At 36.5% G+C, this 25,670-nt stretch overlaps 2 protein-coding genes across 2 annotated transcripts in view; one reads left to right on the top strand and one right to left on the bottom strand.

The window, feature by feature from the left end:
* LOC125828795 (chloride channel protein CLC-c-like) overlaps window positions 1-25,670 on the bottom strand; it is a 1,181,495-nt gene that overhangs the window by 998,878 nt on the left and 156,947 nt on the right. The gene's annotated exons all lie outside the window — the stretch shown is intronic.
* LOC125828805 (transcription factor MYB61-like) lies at window positions 2,991-4,433 on the top strand. The gene is made up of 3 exons (XM_049508131.1): window positions 2,991-3,120; window positions 3,201-3,330; window positions 3,407-4,433. Exons 1-3 carry the CDS (start codon window positions 2,991-2,993, stop codon window positions 4,368-4,370), a joined length of 1,224 nt encoding a protein of 407 aa, XP_049364088.1. The 3' UTR covers window positions 4,371-4,433.

Here is a 25,670-nt window from a genome sequence, read left to right as displayed (position 1 = left end):
ATTATTATTATTATTATTATTATTATTATTATTATTATTATTATTATTATTATTATTATTATTATTATTACTATTACTATTATTATTTTTATTATTATTATTATTAAATTATTATTATAATAATAATAATTATTATTATTATTATTATTATGTGTATTATTATTATAATTATTATTATTACTATTACTATTACTATTATTATTATTATTATTATTACTATTACTATTACTATTATTATTATTATTATTATTATTATTTTATTATTATTATAATAATAATTATAATTATAATAATAATAACTATTATTATTATTATTACTATTACTATTATTATTATTTTATTATTATTATTATATTATTATTATTATAATTATAAATATTATTATTATTATTACTATTATTATTTTTTATTATTATTATTATTTTATTATTTTATTATTATTACTATTACTATTATTATTTTATTTTTTATTATTATTATTATTATTATTATTATTTCTGAAATATGAATTTATATTCCTCTTATAAGGTGGTAAAGAAATATGTGAATGATAGAAAAATATTATTACTTATGGATGTAAAACATAAATTAATTTTGTTTTAATTTTTTTTTAAGTATAAAAACCTTAGATTAATCAACTTTTTATCATGTTAACAGCTTAAAGGGTATTTCGGACATTTTGATAAAAAAAAGTGTTTACCAGCATTTATTTGCCAAACACATCAACAACTTTTTTTTTCAACTGCAGCACTTTTATCCAAACACATAACTACTTATTTTAAAAATAAGTTCCAGCACTTTAAAAAGTTACTTTTTTAAGTCAATCCAAACGGGCTCTTAATCTTTTGTGTATAAGCTGAAAATCTACACGGTAAATTATCTACTATACAAGTAAACATACACCATAAACGAATATATGATCTATTAAAACTGAATAAAATATTTATTCTTTAATGAATATTATATCTTAACATATGGTTAATAGTATATATCCCAATAATTTATTCTTTGCAGTAGGGACATCTGGAGATTGAGGGTGACCAAACAACGTCCTTGTTTGACTCATCTCCAATCTATTTGTATATAGTTTTGGCTAGTTTTTTATTCGAGATAAGCATGTACTTATTTTGGAGCTTGTACTCGTTTTAGTAGCTTTGTAGCATTATACATCCATCATATCGTGGAATTGTATCTTTTATTATTGATTTTATTTATGTGATTTCTTCACTCGCTGTTTAATTTCTTATGTTATTATTTCATTCTATTGAATTTGATTTTCTACCCACTAGGCCCGTTACTTATCGTTCCGGGCTATAGGTTGACTTATCTACCGATGGGTGTTGGTAGGCAGGGGCGGAGCCACCTTGTACGATGGGGGTTCATTTGAACCCCCATCGGCGGAAAATTATACTATTTATATATGGTTAAAATAATTTTATATGTATATATAGCAGATGTCGAAACCCCTTCGGCTACTTCATGTGTTTGTTTCTACAGATTTTGAACCCCCTTATTGAAAATCCTGGCTCCGCCTCTATTGATAGGTGCTATCATAACTCTAGTTTTCGGTGGCAATATGTAGGAAGAAGAATAATCCTAAAAAACAATTAAAATAATATCTAAACCAATCATGAAAAGGGAGGCTTCTTTATTTTCTTTATCTTGTTTGATTCTGTCTGTGAAAGGAAGATAATTGATATTGGGAGTTGTTGGGAATAAAAATGATTTTCAAGAGCAATTGGAAGATACCCTTCATGTTTCCAAGTAGTTAAAAATTAATTTCTTCCAATAATTATTCGTTAATTATGATCAGTTCCCAGAAATGATAGATAGAAGTTAATTATTTAAATGCCACCTGGCAAAAAGAATAACTAAATGTTGCATGAATGAAGACTATACATTTTCATTTTATCTTATGTCAAACATGAAAGACAATTAACGAATGTTAACTATAAGAAATTGTTTATAATTTAATTCTGAATTTGTTTAACTGACTGAGACTCTATGAACAGTTAGTCTTGTAGGCCAAAATGCCCTTGTTGTTCCACCAAAAAAAAATTCTTTTGAAGTGCCCCACAAGTGCTGTCAAATTCAGTAATTTTCTCAAAATCCAGCTATAAGACAAAGCAAGTAAGATTATTGGAGCTCCAATTTCACATCAAATGTAGAAAAAGGGGAAGATTAAAAACGAATGTAATATGAAAAAATAAATTGGATACATTGACAATGTAAAAAGATATACACATTATCATTGTCATTTTACCTATAATTACAGGCTACTTATAACAATTTGCAGGTTACCAAACTATGGTTGTTATAGAAAGCCATAACTTGCAATTTACATGATAGTGAAAGGAACTCTTTGCACTGTAGGTATATAGAATACAAAATTAACAAATTGAATAAAGCTAAAGAGAAAAGTGTCGAAAACACCCCTGAACTTGGTGTAAATTATTAGCTTCGTCTCCAAACTACTGACAGTCTTTAAAACATCTTTCTACTTGACTAACTAAACCTAGATACACTCTCGATCTGACACATGACATAACAAATGGTTTCAACCTCTTGTGTGAGCATGAGGCTCTTAATAAAAAAAACCTAGAGAATTATTGAAAACACATTTAAATTTGACAAAAATTTAGAGGTATATTTCACTCATGTTGCAAGATGGAAGGTGTAATTAAGTTCAGTTAGTAAAGTAAATGACTATTTTTAAGACTGTCAATAGTCCAAGATGAAACTAATAATTTGCACGAAATTTAGGGGTGTTTTCAGTACTTAGGTCTAAAACTAAAAATCAAATCATGATGTTGTGAAAATGACCTTGAGATTAGTACTAGTAATATTAAGGCTCCTCCCTTCTATTTATTTGATTCCTACTCTAATTATCATCATCAACATCTCTCTCTAATTAAAATCCATTTGCACATTTGGTGAAAAAACTTTGCTTTCTTTTTTGACCTTTTGTTTCGCCAGCATTGCAGTTGCACATGGGGAGACCTTGCTGTTACAAGCAGAAGCTGAGGAAAGGCCTTTGGTCCCCTGAGGAAGATGAGAAACTTATAAATCATATAACCAAATATGGTCATGGTTGTTGGAGTTCAGTCCCTAAACTAGCAGGTACACTACTACTTTCTCTGTTTTCATCAATAATGCATCACATAAATAACACTAGTTTTCGTTTTCGTTTTCATATACAGCTCTTCAGAGGTGTGGAAAGAGCTGCAGGCTTAGGTGGATTAACTACTTGAGACCTGACCTCAAAAGAGGAACATTCTCACAACAGGAAGAGAATTTGATCATTCAACTTCATTCACTTTTAGGGAACAAGTAAATAAATATTCTTCATTCTTTTACCCTTTTAGACTATTCATGAATGTAACGAATCTTTTTTCGCGTTGCTTAGGTGGTCTCAGATTGCTTCTAGATTACCTGGAAGAACCGACAATGAAATCAAGAATTTATGGAACTCTTCTATTAAGAAGAAACTAAGGCAAAAAGGGATTGATCCAAACACTCATAATAAGCTTCTATCTGTAGTTGAGAATGAAGAGAAGGTGTCAGCAATCAGTATGAATATTGAGAAAGCCTCTGAAGGCTCAAGTGAAGTGAATTTTATTGAATCACATGAGAATTCCAACTACGGAATTCAAACAGATAAATCAAAGTCATCTTTAGTGACAATGACTATGGACCGCTATCCCAGTAATACCACTACTTCTGCAGCGCCACTAACACACGAATTCTTTCTTGAAAGGTTTGTTACCACACAAGAAACCTCCACCGCTAGCTGCAATAAGCCTCTTGAGTTGGCAAGTTACCTCTCCTTTCGGCAGTTGAATTATGGCTCAAACATTGGTTTGTCCATGAATTCAAACACCAATAATCTCCTTTTCAACTCCAAGAATTCAGAAATGTTTACTCATCAGTTCAATTCCACCATCACAAATGATAATATTCTGACATCTCCAATAGCAGCAGTAGCAAGTAATGATTCAATGCGCAATGGAAACAGTACTAGTATTGAATTGCAAAGGAATTCTTCTTTCTTCGATAGCAATGCCTTCTCCTGGGGAACTGCAGATTATGATAAATCAGAAAAAGAAGCCAATATTCATCCCTCAGTAACTGATCCTGAAGACATCAAATGGTTCGAATATCTCCATACACAGCTTTTACCAGGCAATGCAATCACCAATAATCAAATAACTCAAGATTTATACAGTGAAAAATCAAGTATACAATTCACAACACAAGGTTCATTGAGTACAAGGCCACAGAACCAACAGCAACAACCTTCTTTACAAACTGCAAACATATATAATAAGCACTCTCAGAGAATTCCAGATGCCTTTGGACAGTTTTCATAGCCTATTTTTCATCAGCAGAGATGCTAATACCAAACCGGTGTGTGCTGTATAGTTTTATTCTTAATCTGTTCGGAAACTTTCTTCTTTGTAAAACAATGAGAATATTAAAAACTTGTCTTCTTTTTGTGTATGCTTTGAATAGAATGGATAATACATTATTTCTCTTTTAATAGTATTTTTTTTTGTCAATTTGTATATATTTGGTTTATAGGTTGTAATTCTGTCCATTAAGTGTTAATTCGAAATGCTTTACTATTCAATCTTAAAGAATCAGTTAGAAGATTGTGACTATCTATAAAATAGTCTAAATCCTTTTAAGTTTTCACAAACTCTTTCATTGATTTTAACCTTTGTACAGGACACATCTCTATCATAATTGGCCTTTTTCCTAATTGTTCAATTGATGAAAAGCACATAATTCCTTAAATGGTTGTCTATCCTTGTCTCCTGCTGATGGAGATAGTTTTAACTTTTGACAGTCTTTAAGTCATTTCCACTCCCTATAGGGACTAAACTATATATGTTATAGCTGTTTCTTTTAGACTATGTTATGTACATCTTTCACATACCTCAAGCGGATCTTTCAAAGTATTTTGCATACCATACTTGCGCGAACTTGTATCTGATACGTATCCATAACAAAATCCGTATATAACATAAGTTCATAATTAGGTTCATTAACAATAAGTACTTGGAAGCATGGACTACATGCAAATATAGCACTTTCCATCACAATAAAAGGGATGAACAACCCCACACTAAAAAGGACACCTACTAGTCAAGATTGAAGAAAGATAATCTCCAATTAAAGCCACCAAATTGATGCAGTCTCTGGATACAAATGCTATTTTCTCTATCAGAATTGGGCCAAAATCGTGTGAAAGTTAGCTATATCAGTCTATCATATTCAAGATCATTATCACTATAAAAGGTCCACAACTATGTTTTCTGAGGAGGACTGGCCAGGAACCCACTAAACACTTTTACTTTCTTCTTCCAGGTAAAAATTAATTCTACCTTTTAAAATGAAATTTGCGCCTTGTAACTAATAAGGTAGGAAGAATAACTTGAATAACTTATCTTATTACTCAACGAATACAATGGTATAAATACATAAGGAGACTAAGTTAACTATGGTAACTAGATAGCCAAATCCCTATAAATCAGCTATGCTAATATATACACAATCACTAATATATACACAATCATATACAAATCTGTAGTGATTCTGTAACACTCCCCCTCAAGCTGGAGAATAGATATTGACCATGCCCAGCCTGTTACAAAGATAATCAACTCGAGTTCTAGTCAATGCTTTTGTGAATAAATCAACTAGTTGCTCTCCTGTCTTCACGTAGCCAGTGGAAATCAGATTTTCCAGAATCTTCTCACGAATAAAATGACAATCAACTTCAATATGTTTAGTTCTTTCATGATACACTGGATTTGAGGCAATATGAAGAGCAACTTGATTATCACACCAGATTTTTGTTGGTTTATGTTTCTTTAGACCAATTTCCGTTAAAACATGATGTATCCACATAATCTCACACGTAGACTGTGACATAGCTCTATACTCAGATTCGGCAATATATCGAGATACAACACTTTGCTTCTTACTCCTCATGAAACTAGGTTCCCTCCAACAAAGATACAATAACCTGTTGTCGATCTTCTATCAATCTTGGATCCGACATAGTCAGCATCTGCAAAGCACTCAATACGAGTATGACTCTGATTGGTATACAATATACCAAATCCAGGAGCACCTTTTAAGTAACATAGAATTTGTTCCAAAGCTTCCCAATGTTTGGTCGTAGGCACTGGCTAACAACACTTACGGCAAAAGCAATATCTGGACGAGTCACAGTAAGATAGTTTAACTTCCCAACTAACCTTCTGTATTTTTTTAGATCATCAAAAGGATCACCATCATCTTCCAAAAGATTCACATTGGGAACCATTGGAGTACTACAAGGTTTTGCTGCCAATTTTCCTGTGTCTCTAAGTAGGTCAAGAATATACTTTCTCTGAGACAAAAAATTCCCTTCTTGCTTCTATTTACTTCTACTCCCAAAAAGTACTTCAACTGCCTAAATCCTTTGTATGAAACCTAGTATGTAGGAAAGACTTGAGGGAAGAGATCTCCACATAATCACTTCCTGTAATGACAATGTCATCAACATATACAACAAGGAGAATAATGCCAGTTGTTGATTGTCGGTACAAGACAGAGTGATCACATTTGCTCATTTTTAACCTAAAATCCTAAACTACCTCATTGAACTTACCAAACCAAGCCTGAGGACTTTGCTTCAAGCCGTACAAAGACTTTTTCAAATGACAGACTCTCTCATACTCCCCCTGAGCAACAAAACCTGGTGGTTGCTCCATATACACTTCCTCTTGAAGATCACCATGTAAAAATGCATTCTTGATATCCAACTGATGCAAAGGCCAATTCTCAGAAGCAGCTAAAGAAATGAACAAGCGAATAGAAGTGAGTTTGGCAACCGGGGAGAATGTGTCAGAATAATCTACTCCATATGTCTGAGCATACCCTTTAGCCACAAGTCTAGCCTTGAGTCTTGATATGGAACCATCTGGATTAACTTTAATTGTGAAGACCCACTTACATCCCACTGGTTTCTTTACCTTAGGTATATCCACCAAATCCCACGTGTGGTTCTCCTCTAAGGCATGTATTTCATCAAGCATTGCATTAGACCATCCGGGATGATTCAAAGCCTTATTCACTGTTTTGGGTACAGAGACGGAGTCTATAGAAGCAATCAAAGATCTAGAAGTAGAGGATAAGCGATCATAGAAAACAAAATTAGCAATGGAATATGTAGATTTGTAGGCACGTGTACCTTTGTGAAGGGCAATAGGGAGATCAAGGTTTTCTGGAGGAGCAGACAGAGGAGGGTCAGATGATGACGAAATTGGTGCATGACAAGAATCATTGGTCTCTCGCCTCCTAGAGTAAACTTGAACAATTGGTGGTCTTGCTAGTGCAGATGGGGAAGGCACGGAAGGTACAATGGGTGAGTGATGATCCATAGAAGAATTGGGAGTTGGAGAAACAAAATCTGATTGTGCTGTTGAAACACTAGTGACTTGATACACTAACCACTCATCTTTCTCCTCTTGGCTTGTAGAACTGGGAGGTACATAAAAGAACGGTGTAGTCTCTGAAAATACCACATCACTTGACACAAGATATTTCCCAAGTTGAGTAGAATAACATCGATACCCTTTTTGAAGGCGAGAATAGCCTAGAAAAATACACTTCCATGCCTTGGGATATAACTTGGTAATAAATGGTCGAACATCTCGAACATAGCATGTGCTTTCAAATATCTTGGGTTTAACATGAAATAGTGACTTGTTTGGAAAAAGAACAGTGTAAGGCCTGTTACCAACAAGCACAGTAGATGTCATGCGATTAATCAAAAAACAAGTCGTGGAGACCGCATCTGCCCAAAACTGTTTAGGAACCTTCATTTGGAACAAAAGTGTCTGAGCTGTCTAAAGTAGATGCCTATTCTTCCTCTCAGCAACTCCATTTTGAGGGGGTGTATCAAGACATGAAGACTGGTGTAGAATACCATGTTTTCTCATGTATGTCTGAAACAGTTCTAACATATATTCTTTGGCATTGTCACTTCTTAAATACGTACCGAAGCATTGAACTGAGTCTTAACTTAAGCATAGAAGGCACAAAAGTGAGTAAACACTTCAGAACGACTCTTCATAAAATAAATCCAAGTCATCCATGAGAAATCATCCACAAAAGTGACAAAATACTTATGCCCAGTTTTGGAAACAACAAGACACGGTCCCCAAACATCAGAATGAACTAACTCAAAAGCCTGCGATGATGTTTTGCAATCGACAAGATTCATATTCCAATAAAGGAATATTATGGAACTGAGGACAAAACTTCTTTAACAGAGGTAGAGAAGGATGTCCCAATCGACAATGTGCTTCAAATGGAGACACAACACTAGAGCATGCAACAAACCGATACTCCCATTCATCAAGGATGTACTACATGTCATTTACCAATAACCTGATTTGTCTTAAGATCACGAAACAAAAAATGATCGGGAAAGAACGAAATATAACAATTAAGATCTCTAGTAACTTTGGTTATAGAAATCAAATTAAAAGCCAACTTTGGTATACTAAGTACAAACGATAGGGTAATAGAGGAGGTTGGTTTAATAGTCCCATATCCAATACTATTACAAGTTGATCCATCAGCTACAGTAACTGGAGATGGTGCTTTGTGTGATTGAAAGCTAGAAAAATTATTAGAATTACCTATCATGTGATTTGTGGCACCTGAATCAATGACCCATTTATTTGAAGAGGTCATAAGACATGTTTTAGTTGACTCAGTAAAAACATTAACTAAAATGGATTCCTTCAATGATTTCTGATATTGAGAGAATTCAGAAAATTCTTCAGCGGAAACCAAAATCATTTTATCAGATATTGAACTAGCAGCAGTTATTTCCCTAACTCACAATATCAAAATAAATTGATAGAAAATTGTCCAAAGCTGGAATTATCCAAACCAAGTCTCTGTTGGACAGAAATAAAACTCCAATCCAGTGAATCACTCGAAACAAATCAAAGAATCAAGCAAATCTGAATCCAGTCAAACAAACTCAGAGAACTAACAAAAACCCAACAAGTCTCAAATTGTAACGAAGGAAGAAGACCCAAATAAGTCATAATTTAATCTGAATAGGGAGTCCACCAAGGATAGTTTCTAACACAGGCAGCCTCCTAAATATTACTTTAGAAACATAGAAACAGAACAACATATAAGAAACTCAAACTTGACCAACAAAGTAGCAGCAAAATCTGGTCTCAAAATAAATTTTCCCTTCGTCAAACGTGGTTATATGATCTGAAACCACCACAAAGCAACCAAAACATATCAAGGAGACCCAATACGGGCGAATCATAAGCTTGTCTCTAATACCATATAACTAATAAGGTAGGAAGAATAACTTGTCTTATTACTCAACGAATACAATGGTATAAATACATAAGGAGACTAAGTTAACTATGGTAACTAGATAGCCAAATCCCTATAAATTTATGCTAATATATACACAATCACTAATATATACACAATCATATACAAATCTGTGGTGATTCTGTAACACGCCTAACTTAACTTGAACAGTTAGCTCATAAAGTGAAGATTGAGACAAGCCTACAACAATAATTATTATTACTACTAGTATGCCTCAGGAGAAAATCACTTTGTATATGATGACTTAGTAGTGATTCTGATACATTGCTCACCTTCGCTGTTTAATCTACTATCTACTCTTCGGGAGAATACATTGATCGCCCCTCGTTGTTTCTCTCTCTAATAAAGTCTATATTGTACGGGTAAAACTTTGTTTCAATAGGTAAAAACATCAGTCTAGTTGGAGTTGTGTTTCTTGGTCCTAGATGAAAAATGAAAGAGTTTTGATTGAACCTAATCCACTCACCTTTAACCCCTATTTCACAAATATAACTTCATTCGCACTCACATGTTTTTTTTCTTCTGAAATGTAGTTTGGAGTCGTGTATGGAAATATACATTGGTGATATTATTTCCATCTATTGCTTCTAATATTTGTTAGGTCACCAGTTCTTGTTGTGGAGTAAGTTAGTACTCCTTCATCTTTAACCAGATGTCTCGGGTTCGAGTTCACTTGGGTATTGTAGGAGTGTAACAATGACTAAGAAAGAAAAGAAAGGACAACAGGGTTAAGTTGTTGTTTTTTATTGAGATAATGACTGTCATATAAATACATGAATTCATAACTTAAAAAAGCTAAAAAAAAAAAGAAGTAAAATAAGCTAACATTATCTCCAATAACTAAATCCTAAAATATTGCAACTGACTAATCAGATTCTGCATAATACTGCAGCCTAATATATCTGAATGTAATCCTACTTTTAAGGTGTATATTGATACAACAGAAAGTGGAACTAATCTCCAGGTTTTGAGGCACTGATTTAACGTTTCAATCACACCTCATCTAATTCTAGGTGTTCAACGATCGTAAATCAGTATAAAACCCAACTAAATGGTTGGGATCGAATCCCACAGGGAGCGGTACGTGTTTCAGATTCAATTAGAAAGTATGAATGTAGTCTAATCACCCATAGGAATAGAAATTATCGATTAAAGACATAATCAAGTAAAGGGGTGACACGAATGTCAGATGGGGGGTGTAGTCTAATCACCCATAGGAATAGAACTTATCGATTAAAGACATAATCAAGTAAAGGGGTGACACGAATGTCAGATGGGGGCTTTTGGTTTTAGTTATCAACTAAAATCAGTCACAAACACTAGGAATTAACAATAATGAGACGGATTCTTGGGATGTGATTGATTATAGGTAAATATTGACATATGGGTAATTGCAACTATTAGTAAATAGCTAGATATTAGTGAGTAGGTTAGGCTATAAAGGAGGTAATTTTCTCTCGAACAATTACCCCGAATCAAGTGATTTCTCTAGAACATCAACAAGCATGCAAATTAAGAGCAGCCCACACCTTAATCCATTCACTCTTTCGAGCTAAATGTGTGGGATTAGGTTTAGGATTTACTCTCTCGAGCTAAACCCAGATCAACCCAATACCCATAAACCATCAATCAAAATCTTTAGTTCTAAAACCTCTCTCTCTCGCAATCCAAGAACACAAAAGTAGAACTGCATTTGCAACTACAATTCTTAAATTAAACCACAATTAATGATTAAACTCACTTTTAAATAACATTTAAACTAACAATTAGCAATACCCATAAACTAAATCAGCCCATAATCACATGATCACACCCCAAGAATTGGGGTTTTAGCTAGACATTATAAAAAGGTAAAAACAATTACCAAATTGATTATCCATCAACTGGGTAAGAGTGATTTCGTCTTTACAATGCTCCAATTTGATGAATCTCAAAGACCCACTTCCAATTTCTCAAAAGTGAATTTCTTCAATCCTTCATAGCTAAAGAAAACTCCAGAGAAAACTGTCTAAAAATGTCTTAAGATTACTTGATACTATCAAAAGATACTAAACTAAATGTTCAAAAACGTATTTAAAGTCACTGAAAATAAGCTACGAAAGCCCATTTGGCGAAGTAAGTCGTGCTCGCCGAACCACTCGGCGAGCCGCCCTTTGGTCTCTTCCATCGCCCTTTCGCCTTGGCATTCAGCATCCTCAAGGTTTGTAAATTTGGGCAATCTATCTTGGCTTCATGGAATCACTCGGCAATCCGCCGACTGCTCTTTTTTGTCAATGACTTGGTTATTTCCTTCAAAGCTTGGCACACTGGAACTTTATGCAGTATGATGAGCCATTTGGTGACACGCCGAGTGCTCTTGGCAATCCTCCGGATCGCCTATCTTCATTTCTTCAGCCTGTTTTGTTCATTTTTGCCCGTTAGTGTCATTGCTTTGTTCCGCAATCCATATTCCTGAAAATCAAGGATTTAACATCAGTTATTGGCATAAATTAAGCATTTGAGGACACTAAATCTATCTAAACAAAGCCCTAAATGAGTCTAAATCTTGGACTCATCAACACCCCTAACTTAAACTTTTGCTTGTCCGCAAGTAAGACTCAAGTTCAACCGTTCAAAAAGGATGTCTCAAACAGTGCTACAAAAGACTCAATCGTGAATGCACACAACAAGACTCAATTTACTCATGCAAAGATCAATTGTGCACTCAAAGATTCAAGTTGTGACTTACCATTATCAAAGATGCTCAAGTTCACAATACTTTCTTCAAATGCAAGTTCAAGCTTAACAAATGTACTTAAATGCCCTCACAACAAAGATGATTTCATATTCACACATAATTCTTCAACAATTTATAGTTTCAGAATCACATACAACTCTCACACTCACAAAGATGAACACATGCATGACTTCACCCAAAGGTTTGCCCTTATTTTCCAATCAAAACTCGTTTCAGCCCACTTAAGATCACAAAGGTCTTTCAAGGCTTGTAACGGGGTTGAGTGTAAAGGTATGGCCATTTAGGCTCAGTAGTTGCTACCCTGATGAAATATGGTCTGAACATCACTTTCTTCCTTTTCTTCAACATTTTAATCATGCTCAAAATTCACCCCATTGTTCACATTCACATGGACTATCGGATGCCCCCATTTCTTTTTGCAATTTTCACATCTTTATTTCACAACTTTTTCATTCTTTTCCTTTTGCTTTCTCTCTCTATTTTTCCATATGGAGGGGTTCCATATTTTTCAAAACCATAGATCAAGGGGACTTTATTGCTCAAGTTTCTTCCAAGAAAAGGATAAGGCTCAAAGGAGGGTTCAAGCAAGGTTCACATCCCTCACAAGGTTGTCCACAAAAGAGTTATATATATTTTCAAATTGTTTCACTCTTCAAAATTGTTGCTTAAGATCATTTCAAGAGCTTGCATCACTTAGTCAACCGGACCAACAGGGCAAATTCTAGGCGTCATCACACAAGGTTCAAAGTAAGCTCATCAAACAAGGCATTAGCACTAATATCAAACGAGACTCAACACTTTCGCTAGTGTGCAATGCTCATCACAAGAGACTCATTCGATAATTGGTTAGTCGCAACAAGATGCAAAAAGTTCACGCATTGTCTATGCAACTTCATTTGGCCTCATCGTTGCCGCGCATTTATTTTTGTTCGATTAAGAGCACTATTCAAGTCATCGGTATTAATCATAATTGATACTCAAATTTGCACAAGAACAGCCATAATCAAAAACATAAAAGGTGGCAAATTTTTCAGAATTGGTTAGAAACCATTTTTATTCAAAAACAAGGAGCTACAAGCTCAAACATCCACAAGATAGAATCAAAACACAATTAAAACACAAAACCCAATATATATACAAAATATAGTCACAAGAGGTAGGTATGGAAATACCTCACCCCACCCACAAAAGAAAAACAGTTGTCCTCAAATGCAACAAAAACAACCAAAATCAATAAAAGCAACATAGAGGGAGGTAAAGAAAGATCTTGGTCTACACAGTCGCTCCATCTATTGGGGAATCAATGCCCAGGATCACACTCTGGTCTTGGGCATCTGTGCCCGGTGTAATAGCAACACTGGCTCCACTAGAGCCTGCCATGGACGTCTATGTCAGTGATGTCGGAATGTCTGACTTTACAATCGTCTCCTCTAAATCAGGCAGGTCCTCATAGATGGTTGCTTCCTGAGCATCAAGCTACTCATCATCTGTCTCTGTCTTTGACTCATGAGTTGCCACATCATCCGTAGGCACATATCTGATGGTAACCGGAGGCATCTTAGAACTGGATGGGACATCCTGAGCCTCAGCTGACTCAAAGAGAGAAGTGAAGTCTGTGGACTTCAGATAGTCCACATCATTCCTCAAATCTGAAACCTCAGCTTTTAAAGTCGTCACCTCGAAAGTAACCCCATGTCGACTCTCACAAGTCTCTACTCTTATTGTGAGAGAATCAATAGATATCTGGAGGGGTGTCAACGCAGCTAAGATGGCTCGCTCAATCATCCAAGGCACCTCGGCCTCTAGCGGGGAAGCCCGCACATCGACAGAATGGGCTAGGTGCACATGTTGAGGAGCATGGCCTGAGTGATCCTAGTAGGCTGGGAAATAGAGGAATCGGAGGCATGGGAAGGAGTGGAAACGGTTGTACTTGAAGGCCCGGAGTAGGCAAATATTCCTCTGCAGGTATGGACGCAACATCAACCTTCGGGGATGCATCCACCGGAGCTACTCTCCTCTTATCTGCCTCATCCCGTGTATACTCAGCCTTTATGCGCCGGATGTCTGTGAAGGATATAGGTGTGACCTCAATGTCTCTCTTCTCGTCATGAGGAACTCCAGCCTGCCGACATAGCTCTGTAATAAGTACGGGGAATGAAAGGAATATCTAGCACTGCTTGGCCCTCTTGGCCATCTCCTGCTCTATGATTAGCCCCAAGTCGATGCTTTTTCGAGATATGATTGATCCGAGACATGCCGCCTTTGGGTGGCGGAGGATAGACTCATTCTGTGAAGGAATGATGGAGCTTCTAATGAACCTGAACCAATACCGAGCGGCGATGATCAAGTCCTTCTTCTCAATCGGAGCTTCTGCCTCAATCCACCTCGGGGTGGTGTCAGAAATGAGAGGAGTAAGCCAACCCTTTAGGTCATCCAAGGGTGTCACAGTGGTAGCCAAACTCCGGTAGTAAAAAATTGACCCTCTATCAAATAGAACATTGATATAATTACCACTGCAACTCACTTCTTTCCCCCGGACCATGACGGACTCTACCTATCGAAAAGCGCTGGCCTTCTTCTTTCCCTTTGGTACAAGGTCAAGGTATGTTGTGTAAAACTCCTGAACCCATGTAGGAATATAGGAGCCACGGGGCCTGTTAAACTTCTCAAACATGTGGAACCGGAGAGTGTCCCACACATTGGAGTACTTGTCCACTACACCATCCGTGGACAATCTCTTTTCCTCGAGAATGGTCTTTAGTCCCTCGGCATTTAGCCTGTTGATTAGCCGGGGAGGAAGACCCTGAATTGGTGGTGCTGGAACCACCGCCTGTGCCGGAGCTGGCACTGTGTCATCAGTAGGAGGGGTAGACTCCGGGATCTTAGACGAATTTTGACGAGCTCAAGGTCGAATCTCAGTTCGCCGGGTCTGTAGTGGCTGGTCATTCTAAGGCTCGAAGAATGAGGCCTGAAATGGAAAGAGTCCCTATCACTGTTGGAGTTGTGCTCTGGTCTATCAGATACGGGCGCTTTTCCCTTTCCCTTGCCTCCCTTTGCAGGTGCTTGTTTTTCCTTTCTGGAAGAAGCAACTGCTCCCTTATTAATGACGATTCCCCATGCTCGTTTGCAGGGCGGCATATCACTCTCGTCCTAGTTGGTCTTAGCTATATCTGCACAACACATTGGAAAAAGTTAGAAATAATTCAAGAAAAATGCAGAATATAGGTTGTAGAAAAACTCGCCGAACCAATCAGCGAATCGTCGAGTCTCTTTGGAGAGCTAAATCGGGCTTGCCAAAAGAAGTAGCTTGAAAATTTCCCAGAAAAATGGCTGGTCGGCGAAGTACAAGGCCCTTCGATGATTCACCGATACCACTCGGCGAGCTCAGGCTTCCCTCCGAAAGTTATAGACTCTGATCTAGCCAAAACATGAAATTAAGGGCGATGACAGGGGACATTGGCGAACCACCGAACGGTTCAGCGAGCTCGACCCAGCTCGCCGAATTGCCCAACATGCCAGATTTCAACCCCGTTTCCCAAATTCAAGCCCGCAGCCGCCGAAAACAAAATCAAACAACGCACTTATGCAATTAATCCCAGACCCATTCGATCCATGGCCCAAATTGTCCATTTGACGACTTTTGCCCTTAAGAATGATGTCATATGCTCCATCATTGGGAAAAGTATGTCATTTAGCACAATTAGGGTTACTCAGACTTCACCTGACTAGACCCAACAACAATTTAACGCAACCCAACAAATTATAATCAATTTTAAAGCACGAAACTCGGGAAATCAACAATTTAGGCAATTAAGCACAATTACGAAACTACGATAGGCAAACTAGCACAACATTACGATTTCAGTACAGGCCCAGCACACAACAACAAGATTCAAACAAGTGCATTCAAAATCAACCGCTATTCAAGAGTTCGAGGTTCGAAAAACCAACCTTTTAGCCAAAATAGGAATTTAAAATGCTAGGCAGCAATGAAATCCAACTCTGAGCACGAGATCAAAAGTAAAAACAAGTACAATAACAAAAATATGGGAAATATGAAGTGCGGGTGTGAGTGTATGGGGCTAAAAATGAGGGAATATAAAAGATTTTGGAATTTTAAACCTTTGGCCTTTTAAAACCTTTCATCTCGAGGCCCATTCGGTGGTATTAGTCATCCTCACCGAACCACTCGGCGATGCGCCGAGTGGTAACTTACCTCACTTAGTTTATAGGACCTCCAGTTGATTTGGGGGTCCGAACGGCAGACAAAGTCAGGCTCACCGACTTGTCCATGGGTCCGCCGAGTTTTACAGAATCTCACTTATGATTTTTGTGAGTCCAACGGCGGTCCAAGTCGGGCTCGCCGACCTCTTCGGCAAGTCACCAACTGGACTCTTGGCTCGCCAACCTGTATTTTTCAAACACATTGCACACTTTAACCTGCACAATCAACACCTGTTATTCCAAAAACAAACACAAAGCATTAAAAACTTGGGTTGCCTCCTAAGAAGCACCTTAGTTAACGTCGTTTCACGATGCAAGTATCCATTTAAGCTTCATTCTTGGAGTTTGCCATAGTAACACTAGGCAACCCCTCTTTGTGTCTTGGGTTGAGATGGTATGAAATCTAACCCAATTGGGTCTCCAGTTGCATAATCGAGATGGAATGAGAGGTCACCATCCGATTAAGGGTTGAGACATTCTCTTTTATCTCTTTCAATACTCTGTCGTATCCTTCAAATTTGTTGAGAATACGTAAGAGTATATCTTCTATTTGACCACCCTCATTATCCTTAGGCTTTTGGAGCTCATGGGGGGAATGTACCTATGTTTCCCCCACCCCCTCTATTCCGACCTTGGTTACCACTTAGACTTAAGTGGTTTGCACATTGACTTCCTCTTTGAGTTGCTAGGAAGTCTACTTCGTTTTTGTGCAGCACTTCAAATTCCTCAACATTTTAGGCCAAAATATCTAGCTGGGACATTATTTTGGCCAAGTTCTGGTCCCTATCTGGATCCTTGTTGATCTTGTTCATGCGATCGAGGAGTAGGGATGTTGTTGCATATGATTGCCGCACTATACCACCCGGAGAAAATTGATCAGCCAATCCTCTATTCATAGAATAAAGACCCCTATAGAAACATTCCAGCAACATCTTATATGGGATTCCATGAGTTGGGCACTACAACAATAGTTTCTTAAACCTAAGCCACGTCTCATGGATTGGCTCACCCTCCAAGCGCTTGAAATCTTCGAAGGAGGGTAGCCCACTTGGCTACCATTACTTCCGTTGACACTCATTTCCTCCTTTGTTTTAACAAGCAACACAAAAATCAAAACTAAAAATAAGTTGATTCAACTATGACTAACAAGAATACAATTCAACTTAACCAAAAGAATTTCAAACAACACCACTCCCCGGCAGCGGCGCCATTTTGATTTAACATTTCATGCACACCTCATCCAATTCTAGGTGTTCAACAATTGTAAATCAGTATAAAACCCAACTAAATGGGTTGTCGAATCCCACAGGGAGCGGAACGTGTTTCAGATTCAATTAGAAAGTATGAATGTAGTCTAATCACCCATAGGAATAGAAATTATCGATTAAAGGCATAATCAAGTAAAGGGGTAACACGAATGTCAGATGGGGTGTTTTTGTTTTAGTTATCAACTAAAATCAGTCACAAACACTAGGAATTAACAATAATGAGACGAATTCTTGGGATGTGATTGATTATATGAAATTATAGACATATGGGTAATTGCAACTATTAGTAAATAGCTAGATATTACTGAGTACGTTAGGCTATAAGGGAGTTAATTTTCTCTCGAACAATTACCCCGAATCAAGTGATTTCTCTCGAACATCAAAAAGCATGTAAATTAAGAGCAGCCCACACCTTAATTCATCCGCTCTTTTGAGCTAAATGTGTGGGATTGGGTTAAGGATTTACTCTCTCGAGTTAAACCCAGATCAACCCAATACCCACAAACCATCAATCAAAAACCTTAGTTCTAAACCTTTCTCTCGAGCAAGCCAAGAACACAAAAGTAGAACTGCATTTGCAACTACAATTCTTAAATTAAACCACAATTAATGATTAAACTCGCTTTGAAATAGCATTTAAACTAACAATTAGCAATACCCATAAACTAAATCAGCCCATAATCACATGATCACACCCCAAGAATTGGGGTTTTAGCTAGACATTATAAAAAGGTAAAAACAATTACCAAATTGATTATCCATCAACTGGGTAAGAGTGATTTCGTCTTTACAATGCTCCAATTTGATGAATATCAAAGACCCACTTCCAATTTCTCAAAAGTGAATTTCTTCAATCCTTCAAAGCTAAAGAAAACTCTAGAGAAAACTGTCTAAAGATGTCTTAAGATTACTTGATACTATCAAAAGATACTAAACTAAATGTTCAAAATGTATTCATAGTCACCAAAAATAAGCTACAAATGCCCATTTGATGAAGTAAGTCAGGAGCCGCATTTTGGTCTCTTCCATTGCCCTTTCGCCTTGGCATTCAGCCTCCTCAAGGTCTGTAACTTTAGGAGATTGTCTTGGCTTCGCGGAATCACTCAGCGATTCGCCGACTGCTTCTTTTCGTCAATGACTTGGTTCTTTCCTTCAGAGCTTGGAACACTGGAACTTTAGGCGGTCTGATGAGCCACTCGGCGATACGCTGAATGCTCTTAGCGATCCTCAGACTCCCCATCTTCATTTCTTCAACCTATTTTGTTTTTTTTTTACTGTTAGTGTCCTTGCTTTGTTCCTCAATTCATATTCCTAAAAATCAAGCATTTAACATCAGTTATTGGCACAAATTAAGCATTTGAGGACACTAAATCTATCTAAACAAAGCTCTAAATGAGTCCAAATCTCAGACTCTTCAGGCACCACTTTCAACACTCCTCCTTGACTCAAGAGCAACAATCCCAAGTTTTTTTTTCTGAGAAATTCAAATCTTTATCTAAGTAGGGCCTTAGTTAAAATATCAGCAGTCTGAAAATCAGTTTTGCAGTGCACCAAGTCTATGTGTCCATTCTTTTGCACCTCCCTCAAGAAATAAAGCTTGATCTAGAAATGTTTTGTCTACCAACTCCCATGTGTTGTTCCTTTCTATCATTTTGAGCTCCTCCTGCATTGGATATCTCCATTTTTCATCTTTAGCAGCCTCTATAAATCCTCCTGGTTCTACAATTGCAACATTACACTTTTGATAAATATCAGAAAGTGTTCTTGTGCCTCTAACATGTACATCATCAGCATCTTCATCTAGAGATTCTAGATTTTTTTCTTTTCATCATCTTTCCAGCTCCAGGTGTCATTTTCCACGAACTTGACATCCCTGTTAACAATGATTTTGTAATTTTGAGGTTGATAGATCCTATAAGCTTTTGAGAGACTGTTGTATCCAACAAAGATTCTAGTTTCAGCCTTTTTATCCAACTTATCTCTTTTCACCTGAGGTACATAAGAAAAACAAAGACAACCAAATATTTTCATATTTGTTACCAAAGGTTTGTAACCAAAACAAGCCTCAAATGGTGTCTTCTTTTGCAAGGCCTTAGTTGGCAATCTGTTTAGCATAAATATTGCAGTATTTGCAGCTTCAGTCCAAAAAAAAATTGGCAGGCCTTTTTGATGGAGCAAACACCTTTTCATCTCCATTACTCCGTTTTATTGAGGAGTATAGGGTGTTGTTAGCTGATGCTCAATTCCCGCTTCATTACAAAACTTGTTGAATTTTTCTGAAACATACTCGATTCCATTATCTGTTCTTATCACCTGAATTCTGCAACCACTCTAATTTTCCACAAAAGCCTTGTATTTCCAGAATACATCAGCGACCTTAGATTTATAATTCAAAAAATAAATCCAACAATATCTGGTACATTCATCAATAAAGGAAATATAGTACTTACTACCCTTTAAAGATGGTGTTTTCTGAGGTCCGCCTACATCCGTGTGAATAAGCTGCAACTTCTGCTTTACCCTTCATGATGAATTCTAAAAAGGCAACCTTGTTTGCTTCCCATACTGACTAGCTTCACAAGCAGGCAGGTTCTTCTCAAGGCTTGGAAGACCTTTTGCTAGTTAATTTTCTTTCATGAAGAGTATAGCATCATGATGAAAATGTCCGAGTCTTTTGTGCCATAGTTCTGAGTTATTTTCCAACTGGATAAACTATTGCTTGCTCCTCGTCCAACAGGTTCAAGGGAAAACTTTTTCCTCTCATCTTGATCTTGAACATCTCTTTATTATCAATATGCTTGATGACACATGTTTTTTCTTCAAACAACACTTTCAAACCATTTTCAAGTAGTTGTCCAACACTTAAGAGGTTTTGATCAAGATCAAGAACAAAAAGAACATTAACTATAAGTTTCAAACCTGTAAGGCTTTCAATTGCAATAGTTCCTCTGCCTCTCGCATCGAGATATTCTACATTTCCAATTTTCACTTTGGAAATAAACGTTCTATCTAGATCTTTAAATAGTTCTTGGTCACTTGTCATATAATTTGTGCATCCATTATCAATTAACCAGCTTTCAGAAGAGCTTTTGCTAGCAAAACAAGTTGCTACAAAAAATTGCTCTTCTTGATATTAATTTACAGGAACCTTAGCTTCTTCTTGTTGCGGTTGTGACTTGCATACCCTCTCCACATGGCCTAATTGACCACATTTGTTGCACTTGACATCTTGTCTCCACCAACACTTCTGTTGAGAGTGATTTGTATTTTTGCAATGAGGGCAGGGAGGCTGACTTCCTCTTTGATTGTTATAATTATTGCTTGGCCTCTGCTTCTTGTTCTTTTTCCTTGCTTTGTTTGACTCGTTGTTATGTGAATTAGCTTGAAAAGCACCTTCAACAATCTTTTCTCATTTGCTCCAGTGCCTGCAAAGCTTTAACAAGTTTTTCCAAGGTAATGCTTGATAGATCTTTATAATTCTCTAAAGAAGAAATTATGGCTTCATATTTCTCAGGAAGTGTAACAAGAATCTTTTGAACAATTCTTTCATCAGCAAAATCCTTACCAAACAATCTCACCTTGTGTATTTTTTTTGAGATACTCCCAAATTTCTGCAGTAGACTTCATTTTCATAATTCTGGTAAGAATTGAAGGGGATACTGCAAAGAAAAGGCAAGCTTTATCTTTGGCTTTCCTTGTCTTATTCTCCTTGTGATGTTTCATCTGATTCACTGTTGGATTATCACCGAGAGGAGTTACTTCATAATCTTCTTCTACTGTTTCCCAGAGATCCAATGTTTCAAAATGAACCGTCATTCTAATTGCCCAAGCTTGATAATTCTCACCAGTGAAGACTGGTGGAGTTAATAAGCTTGTTTCAGAATTCATTTTCTATACACTATTTAAGATAGTAGTTCAAAGAAAGGTTTATATGGTTCGCTCTCTTCTCACGGGTCCCTCAAGATGGTAATGCTCTAATACCAATCTGTAGGAGTGTAACAGATATTGACTAAGAAAGAAAAGAAAAGATAACAAGGTTAAGTTGCTGTTTTTTATTGAAATAATGATTGTCATATAAATACATAAATTCATAACTTAAAAAGCTAAAGAAAAGGATTAAAATAAGCTAACATTATCTCCAATAACTAAAGCCTAAATTATTACAACTGACTAATCAGATTCTGCCAAATACTGCAGCCTAATATATTTGAACTTAATCCTACTTTTAAGTTGTATATTGATACAGCAGAAAGTGCAACTAATCTGCAGGTTTTGAGGCACCACTTTCAACAGGTATGGAATCATCTTTTTTAGGGAGCGTTTTAACCCCAATGCTGAATTCTCCGGCGCGAATCTAGATTTAGTCGAACTCCAATGTGGGTACCACGCACTGAGTGGAAAACAAAAAAAAATCAGTTCTTACCCACTCAAAATGCTTCAATATCTGGAACTTCTCATGATAGTATAATCGCAGTAAGAAACTCAATATGTTGTTCGTTGCAGTTTTGCATAACCCTTTAGTTCCGTTAAATGTGCAAGATGTAAAATACTCAAATGAGCATAAAAAGGAGAAAAAAAAGAAGAGAAAATCAGGCTCATTTCCATGATGATGTCGATGGGACACTAAAACACTCAAATTACTCACAAAAACAATTAAATGAGTAAGTGAGCACTAGCAATATAAATACCCAACAAAAGAGTCGGGATCGAATCCCACAAGGAGTGACCTAAACGTAAGAATTGAATAAGAAAATTAAAAGTGCAAATCAATTCATTGTATAAATTAGGACAAATAGGTGGATGATTCCACAAATTTAGTAAAAGAATTTTGGAATCAATTATCACAATTCAATTAAAAACAAAGATTTAAACAAGTAAGAGACAATCTAGGGGTGTGAGAGTTGGTATCAACATCAAGTAGGGGTACAAGTGCTTGCTCAATAATGCTAGACAAACATGGATAGGCTAGGTAACTGTCAACGACACAAATCTTCTTTCTATCTCAATGCATCAGATCATAGAATCTCCTTCCGATCTCATCCATGTAAAATACAAATAGACCCAGATCCTTACTAAAATCTCTCTTTCGAGCAGATTTAACAATTAGAATTAAATCACAATTTCTCTTTTGAGCAAACTACAACAATCAAACTCATTTTTCAAGTATTAAGTTATTTACCCACTTAAATTAATCTTATTTGAGCATCAATCGAAGATCTAAGATAGGATTAAGTTTTCAGCCTTAACTCATAAATTAACCCCATGCTAAATAGCTCAAATGCATAAATAAATAGCATAAAAACAGAGCAAGACACTAGACCCACTAAAACTAGTTAACACCCTTAGAATTGGAGTTTTAGCCAATCATCATAAAAAGAAAATAAATTATACTCATGACATTTTCAGCCATTAAAGTATTGATAATTAGCAATAATCTTCAACACCCATTTTGAATTGAACCCTCAATTGTCAATTACAAGATTGTTCAAAAACTGCAAAACTAAGAGAAAAGTAGAAAAAAGTTTATTTCTCTGGAGAAAGCTAAAATGGATAAAAGATACATTTTCTCTCTCCTTTGGGCTATTTATAACTTTCCAAGAAATTAGTCTGGAATTCTATGTGTGACCTGATCGACGACATTAGTAGGGCTCGCCTACATGATTCACTGGATCGTCATTATGTTCTTCAGCTTGCCCTTTCTTGGTTTCAGGCTTCATTTGTTTGAACCTCAGTCGGCGAACTCGATTGAGTAAGGCTTTCACGTTCAGTGAATTCCTGATTACCACCTTTGTTTGCTCATTCAGTCTTCGTTTTAACTCAGAAGTCTCCCACCTTCGGTGATGGAGCTTTTAGCTCTCCGAACTAGTTCGGTGAATCACCGTTTACACGTTGCATCGCTGACCTACCTTGAATATTTTCTGAAGTGAACATTGTCACTTTGAGCGAGATCCAGACCTATTGGGCGATCCACCCATTATGATAGGTAATCCTCAGCGAGGAGTTTATACTTTTTTCAATATTTTTGGCCTCTTTTCATAAATTCATCATTGCCTTGTCCTTTACCCTTTATAGATGTAAACATTAAAATATCATCAGATAAGGACATAAATAGGCATTGAGGACAATATTTGTTGAACTAAAAGGACCTCAAATAAGTCAAAATCTCAGACTCATCAACACCTCCAACTTAAACTCTTGCTTGTCCTCAAGTAAATCAAGAACACAACAGTTCAACAAGTGTCTACAACAATTCTCAATGTGAGTTAACATGCAAGTGCCATCACAAGACTACTAACAAGCATATGCAATATCTCAATCATGCTCAAGAAACTTCAAATGATGACTAGCCGGTATTAATCCAAGCTCAAGCTCACTAATGCTCTCTTATAATGCAAAACAACGCTTCAACAAAAGCATTCAAGTGACCTCACAACAAAAATAATTTCATGCTCTCACAAAGCACAACAACAAGAAGTTAGAAATCAATACTACTCTCACTCTCTGAAAAAGAAATACATGCATGCTTCATTCCATAGGTTTGCCCATATTTCCAATCATCACACAACTCGGTTTTAGCAAGATCTCAAGTGTTTTCAGACTTGTAATGGGACTGAGGGTAAAGGTATGGTCAGTTTGGATCAGTGAATTCACCTTTTCAAAGCATTGTTACACTCATCTTTACCTTTTTCTCAAGTTTTTTTTATTCTTTTCATGTGGAGACTCAATCCTCAAATTTTTTTTTAATTCAATTTATCAATAACCCCTTTTATTTGACCAAGATCTTCATTTTCATTCCATTTTCATATTTTCTCAATTTTTTCATAAGGAGGGGTTCCTTATTTTTGCACTAAACTTCGAGGTTGAGTCTCACCTTTCTTCTCTTTCACTTGATTTTCTTTCCTCCCTTTCCATACCCCAACTTAGGTTTTTGGCCGAAGTTAGCTATTCAAACAAACCAATACTTAGAAAAAGATTTATGGGTGAGAAGTTAAGGTCTTATTTCGTTAAAGAGATTTCAATGAGGTTGACAACAAACAATATAGGCTCAAATGGGTCCAAGATGGTTGCACACCCTCACAAGGTAGTCACAAAAGGTATGAACATTTTGATTCTCTCTCAAACTTTGTGCCCATGATCATGTCTTACATTCACCAAGACTAAATAATTAGACTAACAAGGAAAATTCTAGGAATCAACAAGCGTGCTTTCAAATAGGATCTCACCACACATGGCACTTCAAACACAATCATTTAATACAACTCTATAAAATTAAGAAGATTGCGTGCAATGTTCATTGCAAGGTTCACATCAATAGCCAGTTAGTCAACACAAAAACCTAAAAGATCATTCAGAAGTAGAGCAACACCGATTTCTTCTTGCAACACCAAACACAAAATACATCTCTCATCAATAGCACTATCCAAGACATCGATATTGGATAAAATCTATCCTCAAATATCAAAATTTAAAACACAAGCAACATACTTCAAAATTTACGGGAAATTGATAAAGAGATGAAATGAAACCAACAACAAACCAAATATAATAAAACCAAAATACTAAAATATCAAAATACAACTGAAATAAACAAAATACAATCAAAAGAAAGCATATGCACATGTTCCTCACCCCCACTAAAAAGTAACTTGTAGTGCCCTCAATGCTAGAAACAATATTACAGTAATGGAGTGAGATGAATAATAGGTCCCGTTGACATAATATGCCTCTGAAGAACTCTGATCCCGTGGCTCGGAGGGAGTTACATCATCTTGGGAATCAGTGTCCGACGCATTAAGAGGTGGAATAATGGATTTTGAAGGACAGACCCTACTAGTGCCAATTGTGGAGGTCTATAGCGTGATCTGTCCAATGTAGCATGCACTATCAACTCCTCAATACCTTACCGCTCAGCTAAGGCCTCCGCACTAGCTTTCCCATCATCTCTCTCCAATAAAGTCTATATTGTATGGGTAAAACACTGTTCAACAGGTAAAAGCATCACTCTAGTTGGAGCC

Source organism: Solanum verrucosum, unplaced genomic scaffold (genome assembly GCF_900185275.1).
Source record: "Solanum verrucosum unplaced genomic scaffold, falcon-dt-bn FXZP01000198.1, whole genome shotgun sequence".
Classification (NCBI taxonomy): domain Eukaryota; kingdom Viridiplantae; phylum Streptophyta; class Magnoliopsida; order Solanales; family Solanaceae; genus Solanum; species Solanum verrucosum.
This window is presented reverse-complemented; position numbering and strand designations above follow the sequence as displayed.

What these genes read in the sequence shown, in the direction of transcription:
- LOC125828805 (XM_049508131.1), top strand. Translation starts at nt 2,991, where the DNA reads ATGGGGAGACCTTGCTGTTACAAGCAGAAGCTGAGGAAAGGCCTTTGG. An exon ending in TTCAGTCCCTAAACTAGCAG is followed by an intron (nt 3,121 to 3,200) that starts GTACACTACTAC and finishes TTTCATATACAG; the next exon opens with CTCTTCAGAGGTGTGGAAAG. An exon ending in CATTCACTTTTAGGGAACAA is followed by an intron (nt 3,331 to 3,406) that starts GTAAATAAATAT and finishes CGCGTTGCTTAG; the next exon opens with GTGGTCTCAGATTGCTTCTA.